General features: G+C 32.3%; 4 protein-coding genes across 7 annotated transcripts; 2 read left to right on the top strand and 2 right to left on the bottom strand.

Annotated features, from left to right (window-relative positions):
• Positions 1–1795: 1795 nt before the first annotated feature.
• On the top strand, positions 1796–8213 carry LOC547855 (SDL12A). Its single transcript, NM_001248246.2, has 16 exons — positions 1796–2086; positions 2172–2235; positions 2313–2420; positions 2597–2698; positions 2844–2894; positions 3002–3063; positions 3355–3445; positions 3888–3952; positions 4520–4714; positions 4788–4907; positions 5192–5262; positions 5377–5602; positions 5979–6029; positions 6957–7185; positions 7308–7447; positions 7879–8213. Exons 1-16 carry the CDS (start codon positions 1958–1960, stop codon positions 8005–8007), a joined length of 1833 nt encoding a protein of 610 aa, NP_001235175.2. The 5' UTR covers positions 1796–1957; the 3' UTR covers positions 8008–8213.
• Positions 8214–9714: 1501 nt separating this feature from the next.
• Positions 9715–12335, top strand: LOC100811139 (GDSL esterase/lipase At4g10955). Of its 4 annotated transcripts, none has more exons than XM_006580459.3 (3): positions 9848–10016; positions 10194–10331; positions 11154–12335. In XM_006580459.3, exons 2-3 carry the CDS (start codon positions 10270–10272, stop codon positions 12121–12123), a joined length of 1032 nt encoding a protein of 343 aa, XP_006580522.1. In that variant the 5' UTR covers positions 9848–10016; positions 10194–10269; the 3' UTR covers positions 12124–12335. The 4 variants fall into 4 exon arrangements, with proteins under 4 accessions (XP_003525340.1, XP_006580522.1, XP_014631326.1 ...); XM_014775840.2 differs by having other exon boundaries at positions 9853–10084; XM_006580460.3 differs by having other exon boundaries at positions 9855–10016; positions 10204–10331.
• Positions 12336–15355: 3020 nt separating this feature from the next.
• On the bottom strand, positions 15356–16349 carry LOC100812014 (uncharacterized). The gene has a single exon (XM_003525294.4). The coding sequence runs from the start codon at positions 16068–16070 to the stop codon at positions 15429–15431; it is 642 nt and encodes a 213-aa protein (XP_003525342.1). The 5' UTR covers positions 16071–16349; the 3' UTR covers positions 15356–15428.
• Positions 16350–19579: 3230 nt separating this feature from the next.
• LOC100809172 (phosphatidylinositol 4-kinase gamma 4) lies at positions 19580–22754 on the bottom strand. Its single transcript, XM_003524388.5, has 2 exons — positions 20881–22754; positions 19580–20371 (listed from the first exon to the last, which is right to left on the bottom strand). The coding sequence occupies exons 1-2, from the start codon at positions 22207–22209 to the stop codon at positions 19994–19996; spliced, it is 1707 nt and encodes a 568-aa protein (XP_003524436.1). The 5' UTR covers positions 22210–22754; the 3' UTR covers positions 19580–19993.
• Between the last annotated feature and the right edge of the window lie 2037 nt (positions 22755–24791).

Below are 24791 nucleotides of genomic sequence, written 5' to 3' on the forward strand. Positions count from 1 at the left end.
TATTGCATGCTTACCACATATTCATGTACATTTTAATGGGATTTATAAATATTTTACTAATTTAAGATTCAACACCATAACTTTAAACTTATGCGACCTCTCCTTATTATTAAAAATTGAAGATAAGTATTAAAGAATTTACAAAAATTAACACACATGTTCAATTGATTAAGCTAAAATTTTCTTAGTAGTTATGTGACTTCTTTGATGAGTGATATGATTATTAAATTATTTTTTGATCTTAAGCATTTATATATAATTGTGTGGTTTAAAATTATGCTTCTTACCTAATACATCATACATCAAATATATAAGGCATGTAAAGTGAGAAAACTCTATTATAGGAGAATAAGAAGAGTAAATTATGACTATTAAATTAAGGGTTAAATTAGTCATTTAATACTTATAGTTACATAGATTTTATATTTTACTCCCTATAATTTAAAACTATCCATTTGAGTCCTTATATATAGTTATATAGCATTTTAATCTCTTTAGTCATATACGTATCATTTTTAATCTCTTTTATTTAATATCCCCAAACTAATACGGATTACATGAAATTATAACTAGTATGAATAAGGATTAAAATGGATAATTTTAAGTAAATTGATTAAAAAATAAAGTTTGTATAACTATGAAATCAAATGAATTATTAAACTTAAATTAAATTATGAATTATTAAAATTAAAAGATAAAGTTGTGTAACTTTTTTAAGTTGTCACATCATCATTAAATAAATTTTAATTCTAATAATTTATGCATATTATACAAATTTAATTTACTCATTTCACTCTTTCATATAAATATTTCTTTTCACTTGATATATGCTTCTTATATATAGAGAGAGAGAGAGAGAGAAATCAAGCACAGAAAAAGACTTTTATCATGAGAAGAGAAAAAATGGTTGTACAACAACAAAAAAAGAAGGAAATAGTGAAAGATAGGAGAAAGAGAATATGATTAATGATGTAATAAAGAGAAAAAATATATTATGCTATAAATTGTTGTACAAATAACATAACTATTACAAGAAGATGAGAAAGAGTAAATTATGGTTATTGAATTAAATCATAAAATAATAAAATTTAAAGATAAAGTAACATGAGTTTTTTTTTTTAAAAAAAATTGTTGTTATGGTTAAATAGCCCACCAAAAAGAGCACGAGCTCGCAAGACCAACAAAAAGCCCATCAAGAGAAAAAGGTCAGAATCGGTAATGAAAGTTCCCACCTAGGTGTAATGTTATAGATTGTATAATTTAAATTTAGTTTCTCGTTTTCTTATACAAGTAGTTGTCTCACTTATACTTTTTAATTTTCTGTTTATTGTCGACATAAGAATCGTAAACTAATCTTCTGACATTTTTTTCCTCAATACTTAAGTTGTTTTTATTCACTTATTTATTTATTATTTTTATAATATTTAAAAACGAAAGTATTTGGGTTTTATTTTTAACAACTGTAGTTACATAAATCAATTTAAGACTTAATTATCAATTTGTTGTTTAGATTATTTTAATGGTTCAATTTAGTCTAATTTTTTTTTAAATATTTAATTTGAGAATCAATTTAATTTTTAAATTTATATAAATAAATTAATATTCTTAAATTTTTAAGAATTTAAAAAATAAAAAGAATCTCTTGAAAATTTAAGAATGGAATTGAATTATTTAAAATTTAAAATTAATAATTAAGCACAATAAAAAAAAAAGTAAATTCCATTAGAGAGAGGAGAGCGGAAGCGAGAATATAGCGGTGGAATCAGTAAAATCCATTTCCATTGGTATATTAAAAGACCGTCGTAAAAGCGAGTATCCCGTTGGCAATTGGCATCACGTCCCTTTTCAAACCAAGTTCCACAGACACCAACAACGCTTTAGCTCTCTCTTCTCTCCGTCACCGTCACCGGCGATCTACATCTGAACCCGATCCAGCCAATAGATCTCAGAAATCCAAATGGAGAACCTAATCTCTTTGGTCAACAAAATCCAGAGAGCTTGCACCGCCTTAGGCGACCACGGAGAAAACAGTGCACTCCCCACACTATGGGACTCTCTTCCCGCCATCGCCGTCGTCGGAGGCCAGGTCTCACCTCCGATCCCTCTCTCTTACTCTCTTCTCTTTTCATCTCATAACGATTCATATCGAATCGTGTTTGTCTCACTGTCAGAGCTCAGGAAAGTCCTCCGTCTTGGAGAGCGTTGTCGGCAAAGATTTCTTACCTCGTGGATCAGGTCATCGTCGCTCTCTCTCTGTTTGCCTTAAATCGATGCTTGTGATTTGAAACTTACGCGTGCGAATCGTTTTGCAGGCATTGTTACGCGACGACCTCTCGTGTTGCAGCTTCACAAGATTGACGAGGGAAGCAGGGAGTACGCAGAGTTCCTCCACCTCCCGAGGAAGAGGTTCACCGATTTTGGTAGTTTTCTATTCTCTCTGTCTCAGCCTCTTGTTTATTTATTATTATTGTTTTAAATAAATAGGTATATAAATGGTTGTATTATTGTTTATGTATATGTATATGCCTCTCTCCAAGCTTGATTTGAATGCTTATTCCTATGTATGGCTGTTAGTGATAATCTCTAATTTGTGTAGTTGCTGTGAGGAAGGAGATTCAGGACGAAACTGATAGAGAGACAGGACGAACCAAACAAATTTCGAGTGTTCCCATTCATCTTAGTATATACTCTCCTAATGGTGCGTTTGAAATTCGTTTTTCTATATTATCGTCCTACATTTTTATCTTAGATCTGATCTGTCAGGAACAATGATTAGTAGCATTATCTTGCGATCTGTAACGTCTGTTTGTTTGACTTCGGGGTGACCCCTTGGATTTTTGCAGTTGTTAACTTGACGCTCATTGATCTTCCCGGCCTTACGAAAGTAGCTGTAGGTAAGCAACTAATTGACATGTCTCTGTTGTCCATGGTTACAGATGGTGAGAGTTCTTAAAATTTTATGATGCATGAGATACTAACGGATGTTTTTGCAAAAAAATAGAGGGTCAACCGGATAGTATTGTGAAAGACATTGAGGATATGGTTCGCTCCTACATTGAGAAGGTAGGGTTCGTTTGAATGCTCTAGCTTGTAATTGGAAATAGTACATCTAAGGAACAAAATTTACAAGCGAGCATATAGATATTTACCTCCCTGTAACAATTTTTATTTTTATTTTTACAAACATAATGCATATCTGGAAATTTAACTTAGAAAGCTCGCTGATTGTGTAAAAACCTAGTTTATATTTTTTCTGACCTTTTGATTGTGCAAAAACATAGAGTAGACATTTTTGAAAAAAAAAATTTCCATGTAAGAAAATGTGCTTGTGCTGAATTTGAGATTAATGTGCAGCCGAACTGTATAATTTTGGCTATTTCACCAGCCAATCAAGATCTTGCGACATCCGATGCAATTAAAATTTCCCGTGAAGTGGACCCTACTGGTAATTTTAATCTTTTCTATCATCTTTGAATACTGTTCATGTTGCATGCACTTAATGAAGTTTTTCATTCTTTACTGGGATTCAGCGTGTTATATATTTACAATGTAAGTTTCACCATGAGGATTTAGCTCCTCTAAAGTGAGGGGTGCACTTTAGAAAATTAGCTTTTTGAATTTTTAAAAATTTAATAGTTTGTTATACATATGCATATATTTATCACATTATCAATTAAGAAAATCAAAAGTTATAACTACACATTATCCTTTGAAGTGAGCCGCCTTGCTTTGGCAGAGCCACCTTAACTATAGAGGAGCCAAATTCTCATCTTGATTCTAATTGTTTACATTGCTGGTTTATTGAAAATGTTTAGTTGAAGTGAACAGCTTAAAGGCAGTAATTTGTTGGTGTTCTAATTCTTGGTTTATTGATTTCAAATTTTTAGGGGATAGGACCATTGGAGTTTTGACAAAGATTGATCTTATGGACAAGGGTACTGATGCTGTTGATGTAAGTCAAACATAATTCCAATACAAATGGCATGGTGATAATTCATTGTAAGATCAAAGATGCTCAACAATATGGAAAGGCACATGAAGATCTTTTATATTTCTACTGTTATTATCTATGGAATATGAAAAATTAGATTTTGATACCTCCCTCCTGAATGCTGCTCTACTGGTTTCCCCTGTTTCCCGAGATTGATCTTCATTTATTGGAACAATCAGTCACCCAAATTGACTGTGAGCTTTTTCCTTAATTGGCAATATGAGCTTGATTTCAATTGAAACTGAATTCATGTGTGTTATTTTAACAGAATTATTTTATTTCAATGGACTCTAGTCATTGTGTCATATTTGATTAGGAGTTGGATGAAGTGTCTACAAGGCTCTGATTTTTCATGTTAAAATATTCTTTCTACTGTATAATTGAGCATAGTTTCATTAATCCTCAGTCACCTCTCAAATTTATGACAACCCCAATGAATAGGCAGTAAGGCTGATATTTCATTCTAAGAAGGAAAAAAAATTAAATACATGATGAATACTGATGTGTATAACATTTTTTCTTGCTCAGATATTGGAAGGAAGAGCATATAGGTTAAAGTTTCCCTGGATTGGTGTTGTGAATAGATCACAACAAGACATAAACAAGAATGTTGACATGATTGCTGCTAGGCGTAGAGAACGTGAGTACTTTAATAGTACCCCTGAATATAAACACCTTGCAAACAGAATGGGTTCTGAACATCTGGCGAAGATGCTCTCAAAGGTATAAAATGAAAATTGTAGCATCATAAAATGTACTGTTTTTGTAATTATGTAACTCTGGTTTTATATTTCAGCATTTGGAGACAGTAATCAAGTCCAAAATTCCTGGCATTCAATCCCTAATTAACAAAACAATTGCCGAACTTGAAGCTGAACTAACTCGTTTAGGAAAACCTGTTGCAGCTGATGCTGGGGTAAGTTTCCTCTCCTTTGCTCAACCAGTTTTTAACTATTAATTTTCAGTTTTAAAAACCATGGTTATTTAAGAAGTCCATTGCTCAAAAGGCCTTGTCCTTCCTTCTTAACTTCTGTCATTGTGCATGTCTGTGAATATCCATTCCCACAATATCGCCATTGATTTTGATGAACTCATTTATGGTAGCTGTGGTGGTGGAAGATAGTGTGATTCTATTTTTGAGGGATTCAAGCTTGGTGTTTTAGTGAAATTTTTTAATGACACATTGCCCATCACATGCAGGGAAAGTTGTATGCTATCATGGAAATATGCCGCTCATTTGATCAAATATTTAAAGACCATCTTGATGGCGTGTACGTGTTACATTTTTGTATTCTAGTTTGAAATTTCTCTGTTTCAAAGTTAACTCCATACTGCATTCATTTTTGGATTCAAACTAATTTCAATAATTTGCAATGTTCCTACAGGCGGCCTGGAGGTGATAAAATTTATAATGTCTTTGACAATCAGCTCCCTGCTGCTTTAAAAAGGTTGCAGTTTGATAAGCAGCTTTCAATGGAAAATATAAGGAAACTTATTACAGAAGCTGATGGGTATCAGCCTCATCTAATAGCTCCAGAACAAGGATACCGCCGTCTAATTGAATCTTCTCTAATAACTATTAGGGGCCCTGCTGAGGCAGCTGTTGATGCGGTATGATATTCATATTCGAATTATCAAAATTTAACCGTTGATAGTCACTCGTCAATGGAAATTTATTTGTACCACAAAGTTTTATCGAGATCTCTGGTCTTGGTGATGGTGGTGGTGGAAAGCATGTGGTCAAATAAAATACTTGATTAAAGGGCACACTCCTTTTCCTTGTAGTTCTGAGTTTACAACTTAGCCTCGTTATTGGATAGATAAAATCACTAAAATCTTATCCTCATCTTCAATCTAGTAAAAAAATTGTAAATTGGTCAATTTTTCAAAATTGATGTTTTGAAGTATTATGTATTTCTACATCAATCTTTTGCTGATCCCACTGTTCATGCTCATTCAAGTGTCATTTTGAATTGATTGCTTCCAGGTTCACTCCCTGTTAAAGGACTTGGTTCACAAAGCTATGAGTGAGACTTTGGTATGTTCCTGGCAGTACTTATTTTATGTTCCCATTGTATATCTTTATGCTGTATTTGGTGTTCACAAAGCTACTGTGAAACTTTGGTATGTTCCTAGCAGTACTTATTTAGTTTTTCTTTTGTATTTTCTTGCTGCTGTATTTGTGTTTGATAAGTTTTCATACTTCGTAGTCAATGATGTTTGTTACAAGTGTTCTAGTGACAAAGTGCAGTTTTTAATATCATTTACAAAAACAACAATAGCAGCCTTATCCCAATAGGTGAGGTTGGCTATATGGATCAGACAATGGCATTTAGTTCATTTAAAAACCAAATTTCAAAGATACATCATGGGATTCTTTAAATAATTTCTTCCATTGTCTTTCTTAAGACAATGCCATTGTGTTAGCATACTATTTCTACTACTACCACTTTTTTTTTTTTTCATATTGTCCATTTAAAATCCAACATTTACTACCATAGAGTATAGATGATTGTATAGCAATATGATAAAACTTCAATTTTAGAATCTGAAAACATGCATTGTTTTGGGGGGTTTCTTTGATCAAGTATTAAGATATGTATGCTTGGAGATGTTGTGCATTAATATCTAACTCTCAGTATTTTCTTTGCCAATTCTCAAATGGTTTTAGCTTTTCCATAACAATGAACCTGCCTTTCCTTGTTAGACGAATTTTGTATTGGTTTTGTGAATGCTAATGCATCTATCTTTTCCAAAGTAATGGTGATAAGTCTTTAATGTGGAACTGATGACCTTTGACCTCTTCATGATTTTGTAATTATCTATGATTAAACTAAGATGGTTTGGAATTTTACTGACTTTTACTTTACATATACATGGGCTTTAATATTTTCTTTCCATTAATTCTTAGTTCTATAGGGTTCACAATTTTCCCAGTTAATACATAGTTTGGCTGATTTTACAGGACTTGAAGCAGTATCCTGGTCTCCGGGTTGAGGTTGGGGCTGCAGCTGTTGATTCACTCGAAAGAATGAGGGATGAAAGCAAAAGAGCAACACTGCAGCTAGTTGATATGGAGTGTGGCTATCTGACTGTTGATTTCTTTCGGAAGCTTCCTCAAGATGTTGATAAGGGTGGCAATCCCACACATTCAATTTTTGATAGATATAATGATTCATATCTAAGGCGAATTGGTAAGTCTTACCATTTGCAGTCTCAAACTTGTTATACTACAGCTTTGTTCTCATAGTTTGATATGGTATGTCCATCGAAATACATTGAACTACAGACATTCACACTCACACTGTATAAACAGGAACCACAATTTTGTCATATGTCAATATGGTCTGTGCTACTCTGCGGCATTCAATTCCCAAGTCCATCGTCTATTGTCAAGTGCGGGAGGCAAAACGAAGTCTACTTGATCACTTTTTTACCGAGCTAGGCAAAATGGAGGTAAGAATAAATCTTCCTTTCCAAAGTTTTATCATTTATGTATATGTTTCTTTTAATTTTGATCATCCAAATAAGATCTAATGATCTATATTTATTCTTCCTTGAAAAGTCATGTGCATTCATCTTTTAATCTTAATCATTCACATGTGATCAAATAATATATGTTTATTATTACAAAAAAAATGTTTATTGTTCTTATTTCTTACTAATAATAATTAGTTCTCACAAGACATGAGATAAATGCACATGATTTTTTTACGTAGAAAGGTAACCATTAGTTTTTAATCTTAATTATCCATATATACTTATATTATATAATCTGGATTTATAGTTTTTATTGCTCACATTAACTAAGTTCTCTCTTATATATTTGGTTTTGATATGGGCCAAAAAAATTAAGTATTGACTGTCTGCATAAATCCTCTTTGCAGATCAAGCGTCTGTCCTCGTTACTGAATGAGGATCCTGCAATTATGGAACGACGTAGTGCGCTCGCAAAGAGACTAGAGTTATACCGGAGTGCACAAGCTGAAATAGATGCAGTTGCTTGGTCTAAGTAGAGATATGTATGTCAAATCACGTTTATACGAGAGCCAGCAGTGTCATTATCATTGTTCACTATTTTCTTATTCATACTCATTTTTCATTCTCATCTTATTCTGTTGCATTGTCCTCTTGAATAGATGAGACGATTCTGAAAAAGGAAAAAAAATGATTTTTTGGGTTATATATAATTGAGTGTCCCTATATCTTTCATTTTTCAGTCCTTCCAAATCTCCACTGCCCATTTTTGTTTGTTTGAGATTCAGATGTGTTCACAAATCACAGTATGAATAATCTGTCCATTCCTCTTTGAAACAAATGGTGCTTCGGATTCATTTGTTGCCCGAAACAATTTTGTTTTCTCTATATTATTATATCTGTAGAGCCAACAATTTTATGAGTAATTACCCAACTCAACTCAATTACTTGTCGTTACTCTTCTCTCACACACGTCACATAGATGAGCGTATCAATGTCATGTAATTTTATTTAAAAAATTGTTTGCTATTTTAATTTTGATGTTATAATAAAATTTAATGATAAATATTTATTTTTTATTTACACAAATGAATATCTTATTAAATAATCATTGTGGTAATTTAAGTTGCTTGAAGATGAACGAGAAAGTAAGTAATGGCATATTGACCAACAAAGTATTTAATGGTTCTTGCCTCGATTTTATTTGAACATGTTGCAAAGAAAAAATCAAATTTTCGTGATGATAAACAAAATCATCGTCAATCTCAAGCGGATTTGAAGAGCATATTTAGAAATATTTTTTGCAAGGAAAATTTAGAAGTACTTTGAACATGAAAATATTGAAAATCAACTTTATGTAATGTTTTATATTTGTTGACGTTTTTAAATTATTATGATTTTAAATAATATTTAATATTTTATACGTATTAATTAAAAAAAGTTAAATCAATATTTTAATTTGAAGCAAAATTAAGTACAAATAAAAATATAAGTTATTTGACTTATTCATTATTAGAATAAACTTATGCTTGTTACTTAAATATATTGTAGATTGCTTAAATTGTTTTAATAAAGGATAAAATATCTGAAGTTAACATGGTAAATTGATGGGATTGCCGATGGCAAATGCTATGAGAAAAACTATCATGAGAGAAGAAAACTATGTCCTTTGTCGCTGACGGTGAATTGGTGTTTGTATTAGCAAGCAACTAGATGTCACGATCCTTTGAAGCCAATTTTTAAAAAGATTTCTTGGCAAAACCTTTGGTTTCCAACCTGAAAGTTCAAAGCTATGGGCAGGCTACATACTTAAGATTAAGGAGAATAAAATAAAAAAAAGAAGAGTAAATTACATTCATAGTTTGAAAGTTTTTTTCATATTATATATATATATATATATATATATATATATATATATATATATATATATAATGACCGGGATATATGATGTAACATTTTTCAAATAATTATGAAATTAGTAAAATGTGTGAAGAGTCAGTTTAATATTTTCTAAATAATTAAAAAAGTTATTGTAGAAATACAAAACTGATATTACGTTGCAATCTGAAAAAATTTCAGAAAATGTTAGTACAATTTTATTTGACTTTATTAATAGTGTTTGGTAAATAAGATTTTTTAGAAGTTTATAATGTTTTTTATGTTACTTTTTACACAGTCAATTTATCAACTAGGAAAGTCAATGAATCTTAATGTTATTATGACATTACCAATTAACATTATTATTTGATAATAGAGACTATAACATTTTCTCTGTACCTTTATTTTTAACTTAAGTTAATATTTTTTTTTTCATTTCTCTATTTTTACACTATTTTAGCTGTCAAAAAAACATTAATGTAATCTAACTTAAGGAGAATCACTGGACCCTACGACGTGAACTGACTATTTAACACAAAATTGCGATGCGGTTGAAGCGGAGATCCTCGGACTCGGATTCGCATCGTGATTCTAACGTTAACTTCCATTTCCATTTTCTTTGCTGCGATGCGAATATGCTTCCTCCAATCCGTCCTTCTACAAATGCTATGTGAATTTCAAATCTTCTTTAAATTTCAATTATAGAATCTCCAGTGTGGAATGCACCATAATATTCATGTGAAATTGAATTGCTTTTTCTTCTTCAAAATTAAACTCATATTGTCAAACATGCCATTTATTTGATTTGACTGAATATCATTATGCTGGCCAATTAATTGCTTTTCAGCTGCTGACAGATACTGAGTACCGATCTATTTTCTCTCCTTTTTCACAATTTCTCAAGTTACCATTAGAAGGAAGCCATGGAATCTGAGAGAGAAAGTTTTGACCTCTCAGGACCTTTGCATCTAACTTATGTCTTATGGTAAGATCTATCAAACCAATCTCCCACTTTAATTTTTTTTTTTTTTTTTTTTTTTTTGGGGGGGGTTGGGGGGGGGGGGTGTATTTGTGTACTTTTAGATTAGATTGTTTCTTCTTCACCATGTATGATTTCTGATGTGAGTATCAGTTGCGTGATTGTATACATAACGGTGTATGATCAGGGAAATATGGTGAAACTAATATCACACCAAAGGTTTTAAATTGCGGTTTGGTTGTGGTCCTTGATGCTGCAAAAACTTCTGATAAATGCAGTTGATGAAACATCAATTGCGGTTGTGTTGAATACAAAAGCCTTGACCGTTGTGACTGAAATCATGGCTGTGGACCGTATTTTAAAACCTTAATGTGAACATAACCCTTGTGTTCTCATCTAGACATCGGGGAATATGTGAACTTTGATTCTTTGCAGGTTGAAATTTAACACATTCACGCAGTTAGCTAATTGTAATGGTTGGATTAAGATTAGACTATTCGCATTTTTTTTCCTCATAAATCAGACTAAAAATATTAAATATGCATCCTAAATTTGAACAGTCCAATATTGACATGAATGCATAAATGCACCGAATCCTGTTTCTGAGAGAGGATATGTATGTGTCCTTCAAGACCTATTTTTCTTCTTTAGACTGCACTTTTTTTTACCAAGCACTCCGTTTCTCTAAAGCCTAATACATTCTTTTTGCATAGAGCTTCGATAGTGGAAATTCTTTAGAATTCTGATAGTTGTATAGGAGGATTTGTGTTTTTTGCCCCCCTATTGGAAGAATTTGGCTTATACAAAATAGTATATCATCTATTTCAGGGACAATGCATATCATCGAATGTCAGTTGCTGCTAGTTTGGTCCAAGGAGTTTACATTCTAGAAAGGGACAGGCAAGAAAAACGTGAAGGGCAAAATGCTCTTGCACCACCTTGGTGGACATTCTTTCACTTTAAGCTGCTCCGTCCCCTAGTAGATGATGTTGATTCCTCCATCTTTGGTGCAATATATGAGTTCAGGCCTCCATCATCTCAATATAATGACACTTTATATAGAAGTCCACATTATGTAATTGCCTTTAGAGGAACTCTAACCAAATCACATTCAGTTTCTCGTGATATTGAGCTGGATATCCACTTTATCAAGCAAGGGCTTCATCAAACTTCCCGCTCTGAAATAGCTATTCAAGCTGTTCAAAACACAGTAGCAACTGTAGGTGATTCAAATGTTTGGTTGGCTGGACACTCTCTAGGATCAGCAATGGCAATGCTCACTGGGAAAACCATGGCCAAGAATGGCATGTTTATCGAATCTTTTCTTTTCAACCCACCATTTGTATCTGCTCCAATTGAAAGAATTAAGGATGAGAGGGTGAAACATGGGATTCGAATTGCGGGCAGCGTGATAACAGCTGGACTCACCATTGCTATGCAAGCCAAGCAGCCGAAGGATTTATCTGTTGATCCATTTGCTGCTTTGGCTGCCTGGGTCCCAGGTTTGTTTGTGAATCCATCTGACCATATCTGCTCAGAGTATATTGGTTACTTTGAACATAGAAGAAAAATGGATGAGATTGGAGCAGGCGTCATTGAAAGGTTAGCAACTCAAAATTCACTTGGTGGCCTACTGATGAGTGCATTTGGGAAGGAATCTGAACCCCTTCACCTCATTCCTTCAGCTTCTCTGACAGTTAATGTTACTCCTTCGCGTGATTTCAAAGAAGCCCATGGGATTCACCAGTGGTGGAAACCAGACTTGCAGCTAGAACGCAAGCTCTACAATTACAAATAGTTCCTGTAGTTATTTATTTATTGTGATACATTGGGGGGTGCTGGTTCTAGTTTTTTTGTATAGACTGATGAAATTCATTAGGAATGATCAAGGTAAATTATGAATGATTGAATTGTCATTTTGTATAAATTGTTAGATAAGTGGCTGTTGTGACTTCTACAGCTCTGGCCTATTTTGGATTGAGGAAACCTTCTCGGCCTTAAAGCATTTAACTTTTATTTACCAGAAAAAAAAAATGATACTATATTGTTATTGTTGAAAATCAAAACAGCAGTTGGTCTTCGAATTAGCTTATTCTTTGTTCATTAATGATTAATGTTGTATATAAAGTATTTGGCTGAAATTTTGTTTGATAAAGCTTAGGAGCACGTAGTTATACCTGCAGGGAAATTTTTAGTCGATGGGCCTAGATTGGCATTCTCAATTGACCTCGATGTCAGCCTTTTTCAGTAAGAATTGCTACTGTTCGCTTGTGATCTCAGTAAATATGGGGTGTTATTTATCGTTATTTTTTTATTTTGTTTCTTAAACATCCTTGCAAAAATTGAGTACTTTTCACAAAAAAAGAATGAATTATTCCACCTTTTCTGTTATTCATTATATCATCTCCGATTACCAAGGGAGGAGATTGTATGCAGAATCCCTTAAACAAAAGGGATCAGACTATAAGAAATTGGATAGCATTATCGAATTGTTCATAGAGAACACGATCCTTGGTGTACAGGATCGGTCGAACATTAGGCATCATATGGTAAGACAAAACAGAAACAAAACCAAGGATGTCATGTCATAGTATTCACCAACGACTCTTTGGTCCCTCAGCCTCAAAAATAAGATAAGTGAAACACAAAACTGCTCACAATTTAAATGCCTGAGTATAATTTATGTTAAGGAATATATTCAAGCCAACATAACCCTGGATCATAATGATACAAAAAATGTATCAGTAGTTTCAATTTATAAGACACACACATATGGACAAACGTAATTATAAAATGTACATCAAATTTCATGTTATGGAGAATGTACGAGCACCATCACTAACGACGAATTTTTCGTAAAAACGAACAAGTCCTTAGAAGAATGTATCACGAGTAAAGATTGTTATGTTAAAATTAGATGATAATAATAAATCGTTAGAAATCAACATGAAAATATAAGCCCGGAATCCTTGTATCCACCTGGAAACAAACCTTAGAAATATCATATGGATCCCTATATTTAAGATAGGTTTCATGTAGGGTACTATTGTAATAAACCTCATTCTTCAAGAAACTATTCACATGACTTCTACAATTCAATTGTGGAAATACCTCGCTTTTAGAATGAAAAGTTTTTTAATTATTATTCAGGGACGATGAGGGGCCTAGAACACTACCATATTTAGTTCAAGGAGTAATGCAACAAAATCACGTCAAATTTGATGTTATGGAAAATGTACAAGCATCACTAATAATGAATTTTACTTAAAAATGAACAAGTCCTTTGGAAGAATGTATAAGGACTAATGATCATTAATGCTATATTAGATGATAATAATAAATGGCTAGAAATCCATGTGAAAAGATAAGCTCGGGATCCCTTATATCCACCCGAAAGAGGGGTTCGGAAATATCATATGGATCCCTACATTTAAAAATGTATCCTTACGTATAAAATTTTATATTAATTCAATATTATTTACTATCAGATTTGTATAAATTTAAATAGACATAACATAAATTTTTTAAAATATATTAAAATATACATAATTTGATAATTTATTGACTGAGAATCTTAATAATATATAAATATAATTGAATCGATAAAAGTCAATAAATCTAATTGTTGTAATAAATAATTCTTCTTAAAATAAGTTGATTCTTCTTCTCATATATATCAAATCAAACAGGTTGAATTAGTGATTTATGGTTCAATCATTAACTCATCAATTCAATATCTTGACAAGCATGTAATTTTTTGAGAATACTACTAAATATAAAAGAAAATAAGTTTATTACCTAAGTCACACTCATAGATGATATAAAGGAAAAATAGGTGAACAACTCTTGCGAGAACATGTTTGTCGCAATAAAAATTCAATTTTACAATATTTAGATATAAATTATGATTTAAAAATTTATCTTAAAATTACAATGTGAATTTGTTATTCTCTCAAATTAATTTAATTGTATAAATGTCACCTAAGATTATTTATAACGGCCATTTTCACATACAAGTAAAATCCTTATTTTTATTATATGTGATAAATTGATTATTAATTATTTATTTCTTATATAAAAGAGTGGAGGAAGTATTTCACAATTCATAAATATTACTGTTAACACTTTATCTTTTGCAATTTGTCATTTAGAATTACAACTTATCATATTTAAAAAACTACATCGTTTCAATAAAGTCGCATCCAAATAAATTAATCAAGTAGAAAAAGACCGACATAATTATCAATACAAGTAGACGTGCTACTGTATTTCTATCTTTGTTTTTCAAGATGTCATGGCCATCAACATATGAGGAAAAACAGACAACAGAAATCAACATCCCTAAATAGAGCCGGTCCTACGCCATGCCTGCCCCAACCCTCTTTTTCTCACCCAAATCTGATTCAGTTGATTCCAATGCCCACAACCAATACAAAAGCCGTGACATAGTCAAATTAGTATCACTATCAAGCATGGTATCCAACTTTGCTTAACCTACAATTAATTAACTTCCCAAAAAAGTATAAAGTTTCCCTCCCCGCCTTTCAAACTCATCATTCCCCTCCACTTGCTGCCTCCCCCTACGACCCTTTACTTAAGCTTTAACTTATACCAATAAAGCAAAGATACATACATAAATAATCTTCACATTTCTTAACCCATATTCCTTTCTAAATAGTATTGCTACCCTCTAACTATCAACACATTTTCTAATTCGCTTTTCTTTACTACATTGTATCACTTGTCAATTTTTTATACTTTTCTCTCTTCTCCTATGGTATCCACGTATTAGCATTATAAATTAAATGTCTTATTCCCCTCTCGTCTTTCGGCTTGTTCTATAAAATAAAAATGAATAGTTTACAACTTTCTGGTTCTAAACTAGAAAAAAAATTCTTTTAGAAACGCCACAATTTCCCAATTCGACAAACAAAATGGCGAAACTTTGCATTCGAGAAGGAAAATTGAAAATCATCTTTACAATTTTAATCGTGACGCCTTGGGTTTGGTTACTTAACATGACTAACAAGTAACAATTACAGTTTTACTTTTTTACTATTAAAAAGTCTAGAGTTACAAAAAAAAAAAAAAGAAGAAGAAGAATTAGCAGTGAAAACCTAAGACAGATCCATCAGTTACGGCAATGGCAACCCTGCAACCGGCTTTGGCATAAACGTGATGGGTGAAGAAGTGCAACACTTTGACACGCCCCGCCATCTCCAACTTGGACTCGATTTCCATAGTGGGCTCAACCCTAAGCCCATAGTTGAAGCCCACTCCGTCGCCGTTGGCCAATGTGGGGCCCATCCTGGGCGGCACCGAGAGGGGGAAGGACTGGACGGAGAAGGTGGCTGCCATGTACTGCGTCCTGCCAGCGTCGATCTCGCCGGCGGGGATGAACATGAAGCCGACCTGGCTGCCGGAGTAGATGAGCTGGAGGGAGCTGTCGTAGTGGGTGAACGCGGCACGGTTAGGGTTTCTAACGGAGGCGTACTGGGAGAAAGTGAAGTTGACGGTGCCGTTAGCGACGGAGAAGGAGGGGAGCTGGACGGCGTTGACGGCGATTTTGGGGTCCTGGGGTTTGAAGACGGTGTAGTATACAATGAGGATAACGATGATGATGAAGATTAGGAAGATGGTGGCCACCACGCAGGAGGCTAGGTTGGTGCGCCCCGACGGAGGCCGAGGCCGCTTTGGCCTCGGCGCCTGCGGGGCGGGGGGCGGAGCAGAGACTCCGGCCGCCATGGCCTGGGGCGGTGGAGGGAGAGCCAGAGTGTTGTTTTATGTTGAGAGCAGGATGCGGATGAGAATGGGGATGTGAATGCGCATGATTTAAGGATGAGACCAAAACTAAACCCCACATGGTTTAAGAAAATAAATTAAGATATGATGATACAAGACTTTTCTTTTTTCCTTCTTATTACTTTATAGAGTACACAAATATTAACTTATGTCTACATATTAGTTAAAGAATTAAAAATAAAATTATGTTGTTTATATTTTTATAACAAACAAGAGTCTAACATATATAATAGCATAACATAATTTCATCTCTAGATATTCTCACGTCTCATTAGTAAAGTATGTAGCATTTTTTTCCTTCGAGGCATATGTAAATATATTTTTTAACTTTTATAGGTAGAAATTGATTTCTGATAATTAAATGTAAAGTTACTCATTTTGTGTTTAAGAGTTGATTATAAGCATACTATAATTAAAAAAAATTACTAAATATCTCAGAAATTTTTAAAGAACTCTTAATTCTAAAACAAAATCATTTTAAGAAAAGTGATATAGTCAAGTTGAGATTAAGAAGACAATATTAAAATTCTTTGAATATTTGGAAACTATTTTAACTTTAGTCCTTCTGGTATTTTCTGAATTTCTTCTAATAAGAAAATAAAGATACGACAGGATGCATTAAAAGGTGTATTTTCTGGTTCATAAATTGATGTTTATTACCGAAACAAGATATTTGTATTGAAGTGAACTATGGACACTTTTGTTGACTATTTGCTGTTGGAGTACATGAAGTGATGGCGGTGGTCCCTTTGCCGCACTAGAATTCTTTAGAATTAAAAGCAACTTGCTGCGATTTCTATTAACAGATTGAAATAAACCATGGTATAATTTATCTTCTTTAGGATTCAACCTAGGTTTATATATTGTTAAGCGTATTGATTAAGTAGTGATATTTCAAAAATGATTACGGATAACTAACACAACACAACGTAGTTACCTAGTCTGAGATTTCCTTACACGTATCATGGTTCGTTATTCCCCAATTGTTATGCAACGTCCCTCGTAGTGCTTGCTTAAGGCTCAATCGCCCTATATCCAAATGATCCTAATTCCTGCCCAAGGAATGACCAGGTGCTGCCCCTGAGTACACCCAAGGGGCTACAGATACCAAATCAAAGGATCCGTTAGTTCTTCTTCTCTTTACATTTGTTCTATTATAAATGTATATATTTTAAATTAAATTTTAATATTTATATATTTATATTATCATTTAATCACAAATTAATATTTAAATTATTTTAAAAATTAATAAATTTATTATATATGATAAATTATAATTAAATGAGTGTCCTAACAGATAATTGTTTTTCTTTTAAAATTATACTGCTATTTATAATGCAGTAAATCTATATGAATATTACCTAAAAAAGTGGTACTTGAATATGACTATATTTTAATACGACAGCTTTTGACACTGTACACATCCTAATGTTCCTGACCTTTGGAAGACTAATATTGAGGGTGTCAGATATTGGTTTGACAATTGTGCACTACCTGTACCAAAATATTAAAGGGCAATCGAGCTCCGTGATGGAAAGCTAGCTGGTTTACATTTGTATTTTCATTCAATTTCTCTTTTTTTTTTTTTATTTCATCACTTTTATATTGATTTTCGTGCAACGTTGAAACATTTCTAAATAAACAATGCATTTTATTTACTAATATTAAACATTTATTATAAATATGCTTAAGTTTTAAAAATGATTGTGCATGTGAAATAATTTTCTCATTAGGTATATCCCTCTCACTATGCCTCTGTTTGGATAAAGAAAGAAGTGGAGAGAAAAGAAGTCGGATAGAAAGAATGAGTTGATTTTTAATGTGTTTGAATTGTTAAAATTAAAAAATGAAATAGAAGAGAGAAAAAAAGTTAAATTTTCTCTTTACTTGTTTGGTTGAATAGAAAAATAAGAAGAAAAAATTATAAAAAAAAAATATTTATTTTTGTATATATAGTTTTCTTTAAAAAGATTATAATTATAATTTTAGTAGATTTTACAATTTTTTACTCTTTTTCTTCTCTTTTTTCTTTATCAAAGGAGGATTTTTTTTAGGTGGATCTCACAAATATTTTTTGTCCTCTCTACTTCTGTACTCAACCAAATAACATGAAATCACTTTTTATCTTCTACTTCTCTCATCTCATTTTTTTTTCTTCTCAATTTCTATTCATTCTATAGAACAATTGTCATTTAAAATATGTACAAATAACATTTTAACCATACAATTATAATATATGAATTATTAAAGGGAATTCTGATGGAGCTGCCAAAAGGCATCCTGGGAGAGCTATTTTCATTGCTCAACTGTGGAGAGCTATTTTGGCCATTGAAACTTCTTGGCAAAAAGGTTTGGGTAAGATTTTGGCTTGAAACAAACTCGACTTTAGTCATTCAATCTTTCACCAAACCTATTCTCGTCCCTTGGAAACTCAGGAATCGTTCCCTCAGTAGCCTTTTTGTGACCACTCATGCATTTTCAGATTTCTCATATTTGCAGGGAAGGTAATACCTGCGTTGACAAATTAGTTGACCATGGTATTACAGTTAATACTTTCACTTGGTGGGACTCTGTTTCCTCTTTTTGTATAGCTGATGATATGCACAATAGGTTACATTTTCCTAACTATATAGATTTTGTTGATACCTCTTTGCTCATGGGTGTTGGTATAGTCCCCCCATATATATATATATTTTTTTACCTATTTCTTCAATATAATACTTTAGCTTGTTGAGGTTGTCAACTTAGTTGAAATTTATTGTCTTTTTCACAACTATAGCTTGTCATTTTTTTAAAAATATATATGGATTATTAAAATGAAAACTTAATAAATAATTATATGACTACTAAACAAGTCGTGTACATTAATTTGTTAATCTTAGCCATCAAAATAAATTCCAAGTTATGATTAATATTCAATCTAAGTGTTTTTACATAGTATACTCTCTCTCTAACCGGCGAAATCCCACCCAAGAACAACCTCAACTAGACGACTACGTCTCAACCACAAATTGGCGTCTCTCCTTTACTATGCACAATCAATGTTATTATAATGAATCATGACCAGACCACATGGCTGTCATTATCTTTTTCACTTTTGACCGCTAGTAGAATTATTTTGCTTTTCTTCGTGAATCAAGATCTGATCATAATGCCAAAATATGCCTAGCATCTCACAAGCATAAAGAGAAAAAAAAAATAATGTGGACACCTTCACTTATTATACATATCATTGCATATTTCTTTCTTTTTTTTTTCTCTTTCTAAGGTTGTGTTTCCTTAGTGTGATAGAAGATAAATTTTATACTTTTATGTGATATTCATACTTTTTATATTTTATTTTATTTATATTTTGTTTGTTCCATTTTCTTATGGCCCAAGCCCAACTAGGATGCGGGCAAGTAGCAAAAATTTCATTTCATTTTTTCGAAGAGAAAAAAATATAATATATTCATTTCATAAGCCTATAATACATTACATTTTTTTAGGGTTGAAACCTAACATTACATTTTTTATTTATATACACGTGACAGATCCAGCTCCTTTGTCACACCTCGTACACTCCCACTATGACAGATGAAACCTCAGTGTAATACAATCTTGCTCAGACCTTTTGATTTCTGTTCAAAATTGCAATACAATCCCGAAGAAACAGTTTCGAGTAGCTAGAAATAGACAAGAGCATGATTGAGGCCTATGTCCAGGACACATCAAGCCATAATTTATATATATATATATATATATATATATATATATATATATATATATGTCATAATTTATGCAAACCTGCAGTCCATCCCAAAATGGACTAGTTCACTCACTGAATACATACATACAAATACACCTATAACTCAAAAAAAGAGAGTCTAGTTTGCAAGCTTATCAAGGTGGTAATCCATGATTTGGGAGATGGCTTCAAGAAATGCCGATTCCTCCATGCCAGGAAGCAAGGAATCTTGGGCTTCCCCAATAATTTCTTCAATGACAGATTCCTTGTTCAAATTTTCCCGACACATAATGCTTCCAATTGCATAGGGAGTAAGGCCTCTTTCAACCCCTTTCTTTAGTAGCATTGTGGAAATGCGAAGTGTTCTAGCACACTCAAGTGGAATATCCCATCCATAACATTTCAAAAGTTCCAAGTCTTTTTCAGCATCCAGAGAATTGATGTAATCCACAGTCTCAGGAGAGTAAGGCTGACGTGCTTGTGGCCAGTAAAGCCAATCAAATGAGCAATCTTCAAACTGCAGAAAGAATAATGAAGTTACTCCATATTCAAGCTATGTAAGAATAAAATCTTAATTTATAGGATGTGGACCTCTAGTAGACTAGGATGTATCAATGCAACACCCTAATTCCTAGTATCTATCAAATTCTCACATCTAATCAGCTCTGTGGATGCCAAAAGGGGAATGCAAAATAATAGCAGAAATTCAGGAAAAAAATGGAATTAGTGTGTGTTTGGGTGAGCACTTAAAAAAAATTAATTTTGAATGAAATTGATTTTGCAAGATTTTTATAATGGTAAAAAATGAGTTAATTGAAATAATTTGTGTTTGAATGCTTTTATTCTAAAATAAAAATATTAGTAAAAATAAAAGTTATTTCAATTGAAAATTGATTTTTGACTCAATCAATTCTTCAACACAGTACCAGACATAGGAGCATTTATCTAAAATCGTATTAGCTGGTAGTTCAACGTGATTTTAGATGATTCAACATGAATCCAAAAATAAGAAAAAGAAATGCTTACTTTATCTGGTAGACAATAGCCATGATCAATAGGAATGAGCTTTATCTGGCCATCTGCCTCCTTTCTGATCAATATATTCCCAGCATGCCTGTCTGCATTAGCCAATCTTATATCAAGCACAGCAATCTTATGCACCTCCTCCACTGGGAATGCCGAGGGTCCATAGTCCTCACAATTACCATCATTACTCATGAACTTCTGCAGTGACCCAATCTTAACATGTTTTGAGGAGCAAGCAAACCCATTTGGGTGGTTAAATTCTTGGTGCAAGCACTGCACCATAACAGAAGGGGGAACACCAGAGAACCCCACTGCTTCACCGGACGCCAAACGCGGTCCACTCTTGGGATGATCCAATAAATAAGCTGCAACTTCCCTCAAGGCTCCTTCTCCAACCTTTGTCCCTCTTTTCAAACCTTCACCATTAGATGAATTTGGAAGACCTCTTGGGTTGTTCACCGCCATTGGTTCCTCATCCATGGGCTTGAAAACCGAAACATGCTCCTGACCTGTTGAATCTCGCATCAAGTATGTCCCTCCAGTGCCCTCAGAGGACCTAATAGGGTGATTTCCTTTCTTCAAACCTTCAAATGTGGAGTTTATCATGTCCCAAAGGAAAGGAAAAAAATTGATCTTAGGGTTCACAATAATTGGCTCCAACCAGAAACCTACATCAGGTGGCACCTTTGCTATCTGAACATGTTTTTCCCATTTATGTTTTACTCTCTTAGCTGGTGCCTCCACCGAGAGATTCAAATCCTTGTGAATTGGTGTGGTCCTAACCTTAGCCGATTTCTTAATTATCAAATGAATCACATCATCATCACTCTTGCATATGTCATGGAAGAGACTCTGGTCATCGAGCTTCTCATCATTGCAGAAAAGCTCTTGATCATCCTCAAGATCAATGAAACCTTCCCCTTTCTTCTTTCTAATGCGTTGCTTCAGATACCCCACATTCCGGTGTCTATCGATGTGGAACTCGAACTCCTTCCCAGAAACGGTCCTCACAACAATGAAGAGAAGATCAGAGAGGCGAAGAACCAAGTGAAGAACATTGCCATCGGTGACACCATACTCCTTGATGAGGGTGCCATTGCGAGCTAGCTCTCTGCCACTAAAAACCAGCTTCTGCTTCTTCACCACGAAGCCTTTGCACTGCTGAATCCTCAGTTTCACCGAAGCAATGGAATCAGACTCAAACACACGCATTGGGGTCACAGCACCATCCACTGTGAGGTAAATCAAGATTGGCTCGCCAGAACAATGTCCTGGTTGCCCTTCCCAATGTACCTTTTCTTTGCAAACTGAACTCAAAGCAATTGACATCTTTCAAATCCAATCACTTTTTTTTTTTCCTTTCTTTTTAAAAATTTTTGTTTGTTTTTGGTTCGAAAATTCCTCACCTTACCTATTTGCTGCTTTACTTGAATTGGTATATCACAGGAACAAATGTTAGAAATCCATAAAACAAGTAAGAACAAACAAGGTAGTTCAACTAATGGGACTGAAACAAAAACGAAAAAGAATTGTTTCTTGAGGTACCAGAAGGGAATTGTGTTGTGTGAGTTGTGGGGGGCTCAACAATAATAGATAAAAATAACTCTCGAAGGAATGGTGGAACAAAGGGAAGCGAGCGAGAGAGGACTCTTACCAAAAGGAAAGAATCAAAGGAAAAAGTGAGAGAAAGAAGAGCTTAAATTGCAGAGAGGACGAAGAATTGTGGAAGAATTAAGAGGAATGGGATTGTGGAATTTTCCGATAATGATGTATGCGGTCTGTTATGTGTTATTACCACAACACACAAGTGAGGGGCCGAATTTTTCTGGTCCGATAAACCAGTGATGCTGTAAAGGAGAGGAGTGTGAGGTGAAGGGTATTGTAGCCGTTGCCTTTTATACAGTTTTGACCCTTCTCCTATAACGGGAACATGATCCTTGTTGCTTGCTTTTTTTTTTTTTTTTTTATCAAGTTATTTCTTTTGTTTTTGAGTAATGAACAATAATTGGATACCCTCATATATTAACAACAACTATTTGACACCATTTCTTCTTTTTTATTTTTCTATTTTTCTCTCTTAAGGTTTCAAATATACTAGATATAGGTGTTTATGTCTATGCTTCTTTATCCCTATATTTTCATCTTTCGTTCAAACTAAATCATTGTTAATGTGTGTTTGATTTTATGTTAAATCTTTTAAAATTATGCTAAAATTCTAGCTGCCCTAATTATGTTAAGTATTTATATTCATATTTCAAATATTGAATAAATGTTTTTAATTCAAAATTAATTCCCAATTAAAATAGTTTTAGGTAGTCTTTACGCTAAATAAAAATAAATATTAAATTTTTTCTATTAACTTACTTTTAAAATATTAATCACATTATTTTAAAATTAATTTTATTTAAAATTTATTTGACAATGCTTATTTAAATATGCACTTGCGTCATGTCAAAAGAAGACTGAAAAAATGACTAAATAACCATTTTAGTCATTTGTCTTATTTAAACTGATCTTTTGTTCTAAAAATAAAGGACCATTTTACTAAATGACTAATTAACTCTTGTCACAAAAACTCTATTTCTTACTTTTTATATTTAAAAACATATCATTTTAGTTATTATAATACTGTTTTAATTAATTTTAGTCTACACATATTATTTTAAAATATGTGTAGACTAAAAAATTTTAAAAATAATATATGTAGAAACTAAAATAAGAATATTTTTAAATATAAATTAAAAAAATGCAAGTACAAAAATAAATAACTAATTAAACCATAAATTAATCACAATCTTTGAATTGTTTCAACACAATAATAAAATTTAAGATGCTCTCTAGTCCTTACTAATCCAAAATTTTCCTACTAGTAAGAAAAAAATTATTTAAATACTCATTTTGGACTCTAATGTAAGAAAAAGATGTCAATTTTTATACACTAAAAAATAAACAAATTTTAATTAATTCAATCATATATAATATTATTATTTACAAAATACCATTAAGCTAATTCAAATGTGAGTATCATGTATAATAAATAAGATTGCAGATACTTAAAGAAATATGAATATCTTTCTATATAAAAGTAAACAAAATTAGATAAACTAATTTAACATTTTTTGTTTATATTTAAATTGAAAATTTATTCTATATTTTAAAAAATCAATTGATTGAAAGTTGAAACTTGGAAAGTGGAAACTGACAGTGTAGTACTTTTATATGCATGTATGTGACCGTTGCACGAACATTGCACTTGCAACGAGGGTAAACCGTACAAATGTCGAACTAAGAAACGATAGTGAAACGTGTTAAGTCAAATAAAGAAAAATAAATATATTTTTAGTTCTTCTAAAATTTTAAAAATTTAATTATAGTTTTTTCTTCTATTTTTTTTGTCTTTTAATTTTTAAAAGTACACTTTTGATCTTTCAAGATGAAAAATAATTTAAATAGCGCTTGAAAAATTCCATTGCAAAACTAGAAGGGTCAAAAGAGAAATTAAATAAATATTAAATAAAAAGAGAAATGAAAATCGAATTTTTAAAATTTTAGAAAGAATAAAAATATATTTTATCTTATAAATTTTATTTTATTTTGAATATTATATGTCATGTGTATTGACATTTAGATGAGTAATTTGATTTTTAATATTAATAAAATTATAAAAAAATATAAATATTATGCTATGATTTTTAATATTACCTAATAAACTATATTAAAAATTAAAATAATATTATTCAATTATTATTAATTTAAATAAAATTAAGTTATTGAACCTTGGATCAATATATATTTTCACTGATTCCATATCTGATCCAATTTTAAAAACCTGTATATCATTGAGTTGCATAAATTTTTAAAGGAAGATATATAAAGAATTTGTTTTTTATTAAAATAAAAAAAATGCTTTT

This window comes from Glycine max, chromosome 5, assembly GCF_000004515.6.
Source record: "Glycine max cultivar Williams 82 chromosome 5, Glycine_max_v4.0, whole genome shotgun sequence".
Classification (NCBI taxonomy): Eukaryota; Viridiplantae; Streptophyta; class Magnoliopsida; order Fabales; family Fabaceae; genus Glycine; species Glycine max.

What these genes read in the sequence shown, in the direction of transcription:
- LOC547855 (NM_001248246.2), top strand. Translation starts at nt 1,958, where the DNA reads ATGGAGAACCTAATCTCTTTGGTCAACAAAATCCAGAGAGCTTGCACC. An exon ending in TTTCTTACCTCGTGGATCAG is followed by an intron (nt 2,236 to 2,312) that starts GTCATCGTCGCT and finishes ATCGTTTTGCAG; the next exon opens with GCATTGTTACGCGACGACCT. An exon ending in CCGTGAAGTGGACCCTACTG is followed by an intron (nt 3,446 to 3,887) that starts GTAATTTTAATC and finishes TCAAATTTTTAG; the next exon opens with GGGATAGGACCATTGGAGTT.
- LOC100811139 (XM_003525292.4), top strand. Translation starts at nt 10,270, where the DNA reads ATGGAATCTGAGAGAGAAAGTTTTGACCTCTCAGGACCTTTGCATCTA. An exon ending in CATCTAACTTATGTCTTATG is followed by an intron (nt 10,332 to 11,153) that starts GTAAGATCTATC and finishes CATCTATTTCAG; the next exon opens with GGACAATGCATATCATCGAA.
- LOC100812014 (XM_003525294.4), bottom strand. Translation starts at nt 16,070, where the DNA reads ATGGCGGCCGGAGTCTCTGCTCCGCCCCCCGCCCCGCAGGCGCCGAGG.
- LOC100809172 (XM_003524388.5), bottom strand. Translation starts at nt 22,209, where the DNA reads ATGTCAATTGCTTTGAGTTCAGTTTGCAAAGAAAAGGTACATTGGGAA. An exon ending in GCTATTGTCTACCAGATAAA is followed by an intron (nt 20,372 to 20,880) that starts GTAAGCATTTCT and finishes TTCTTTCTGCAG; the next exon opens with TTTGAAGATTGCTCATTTGA.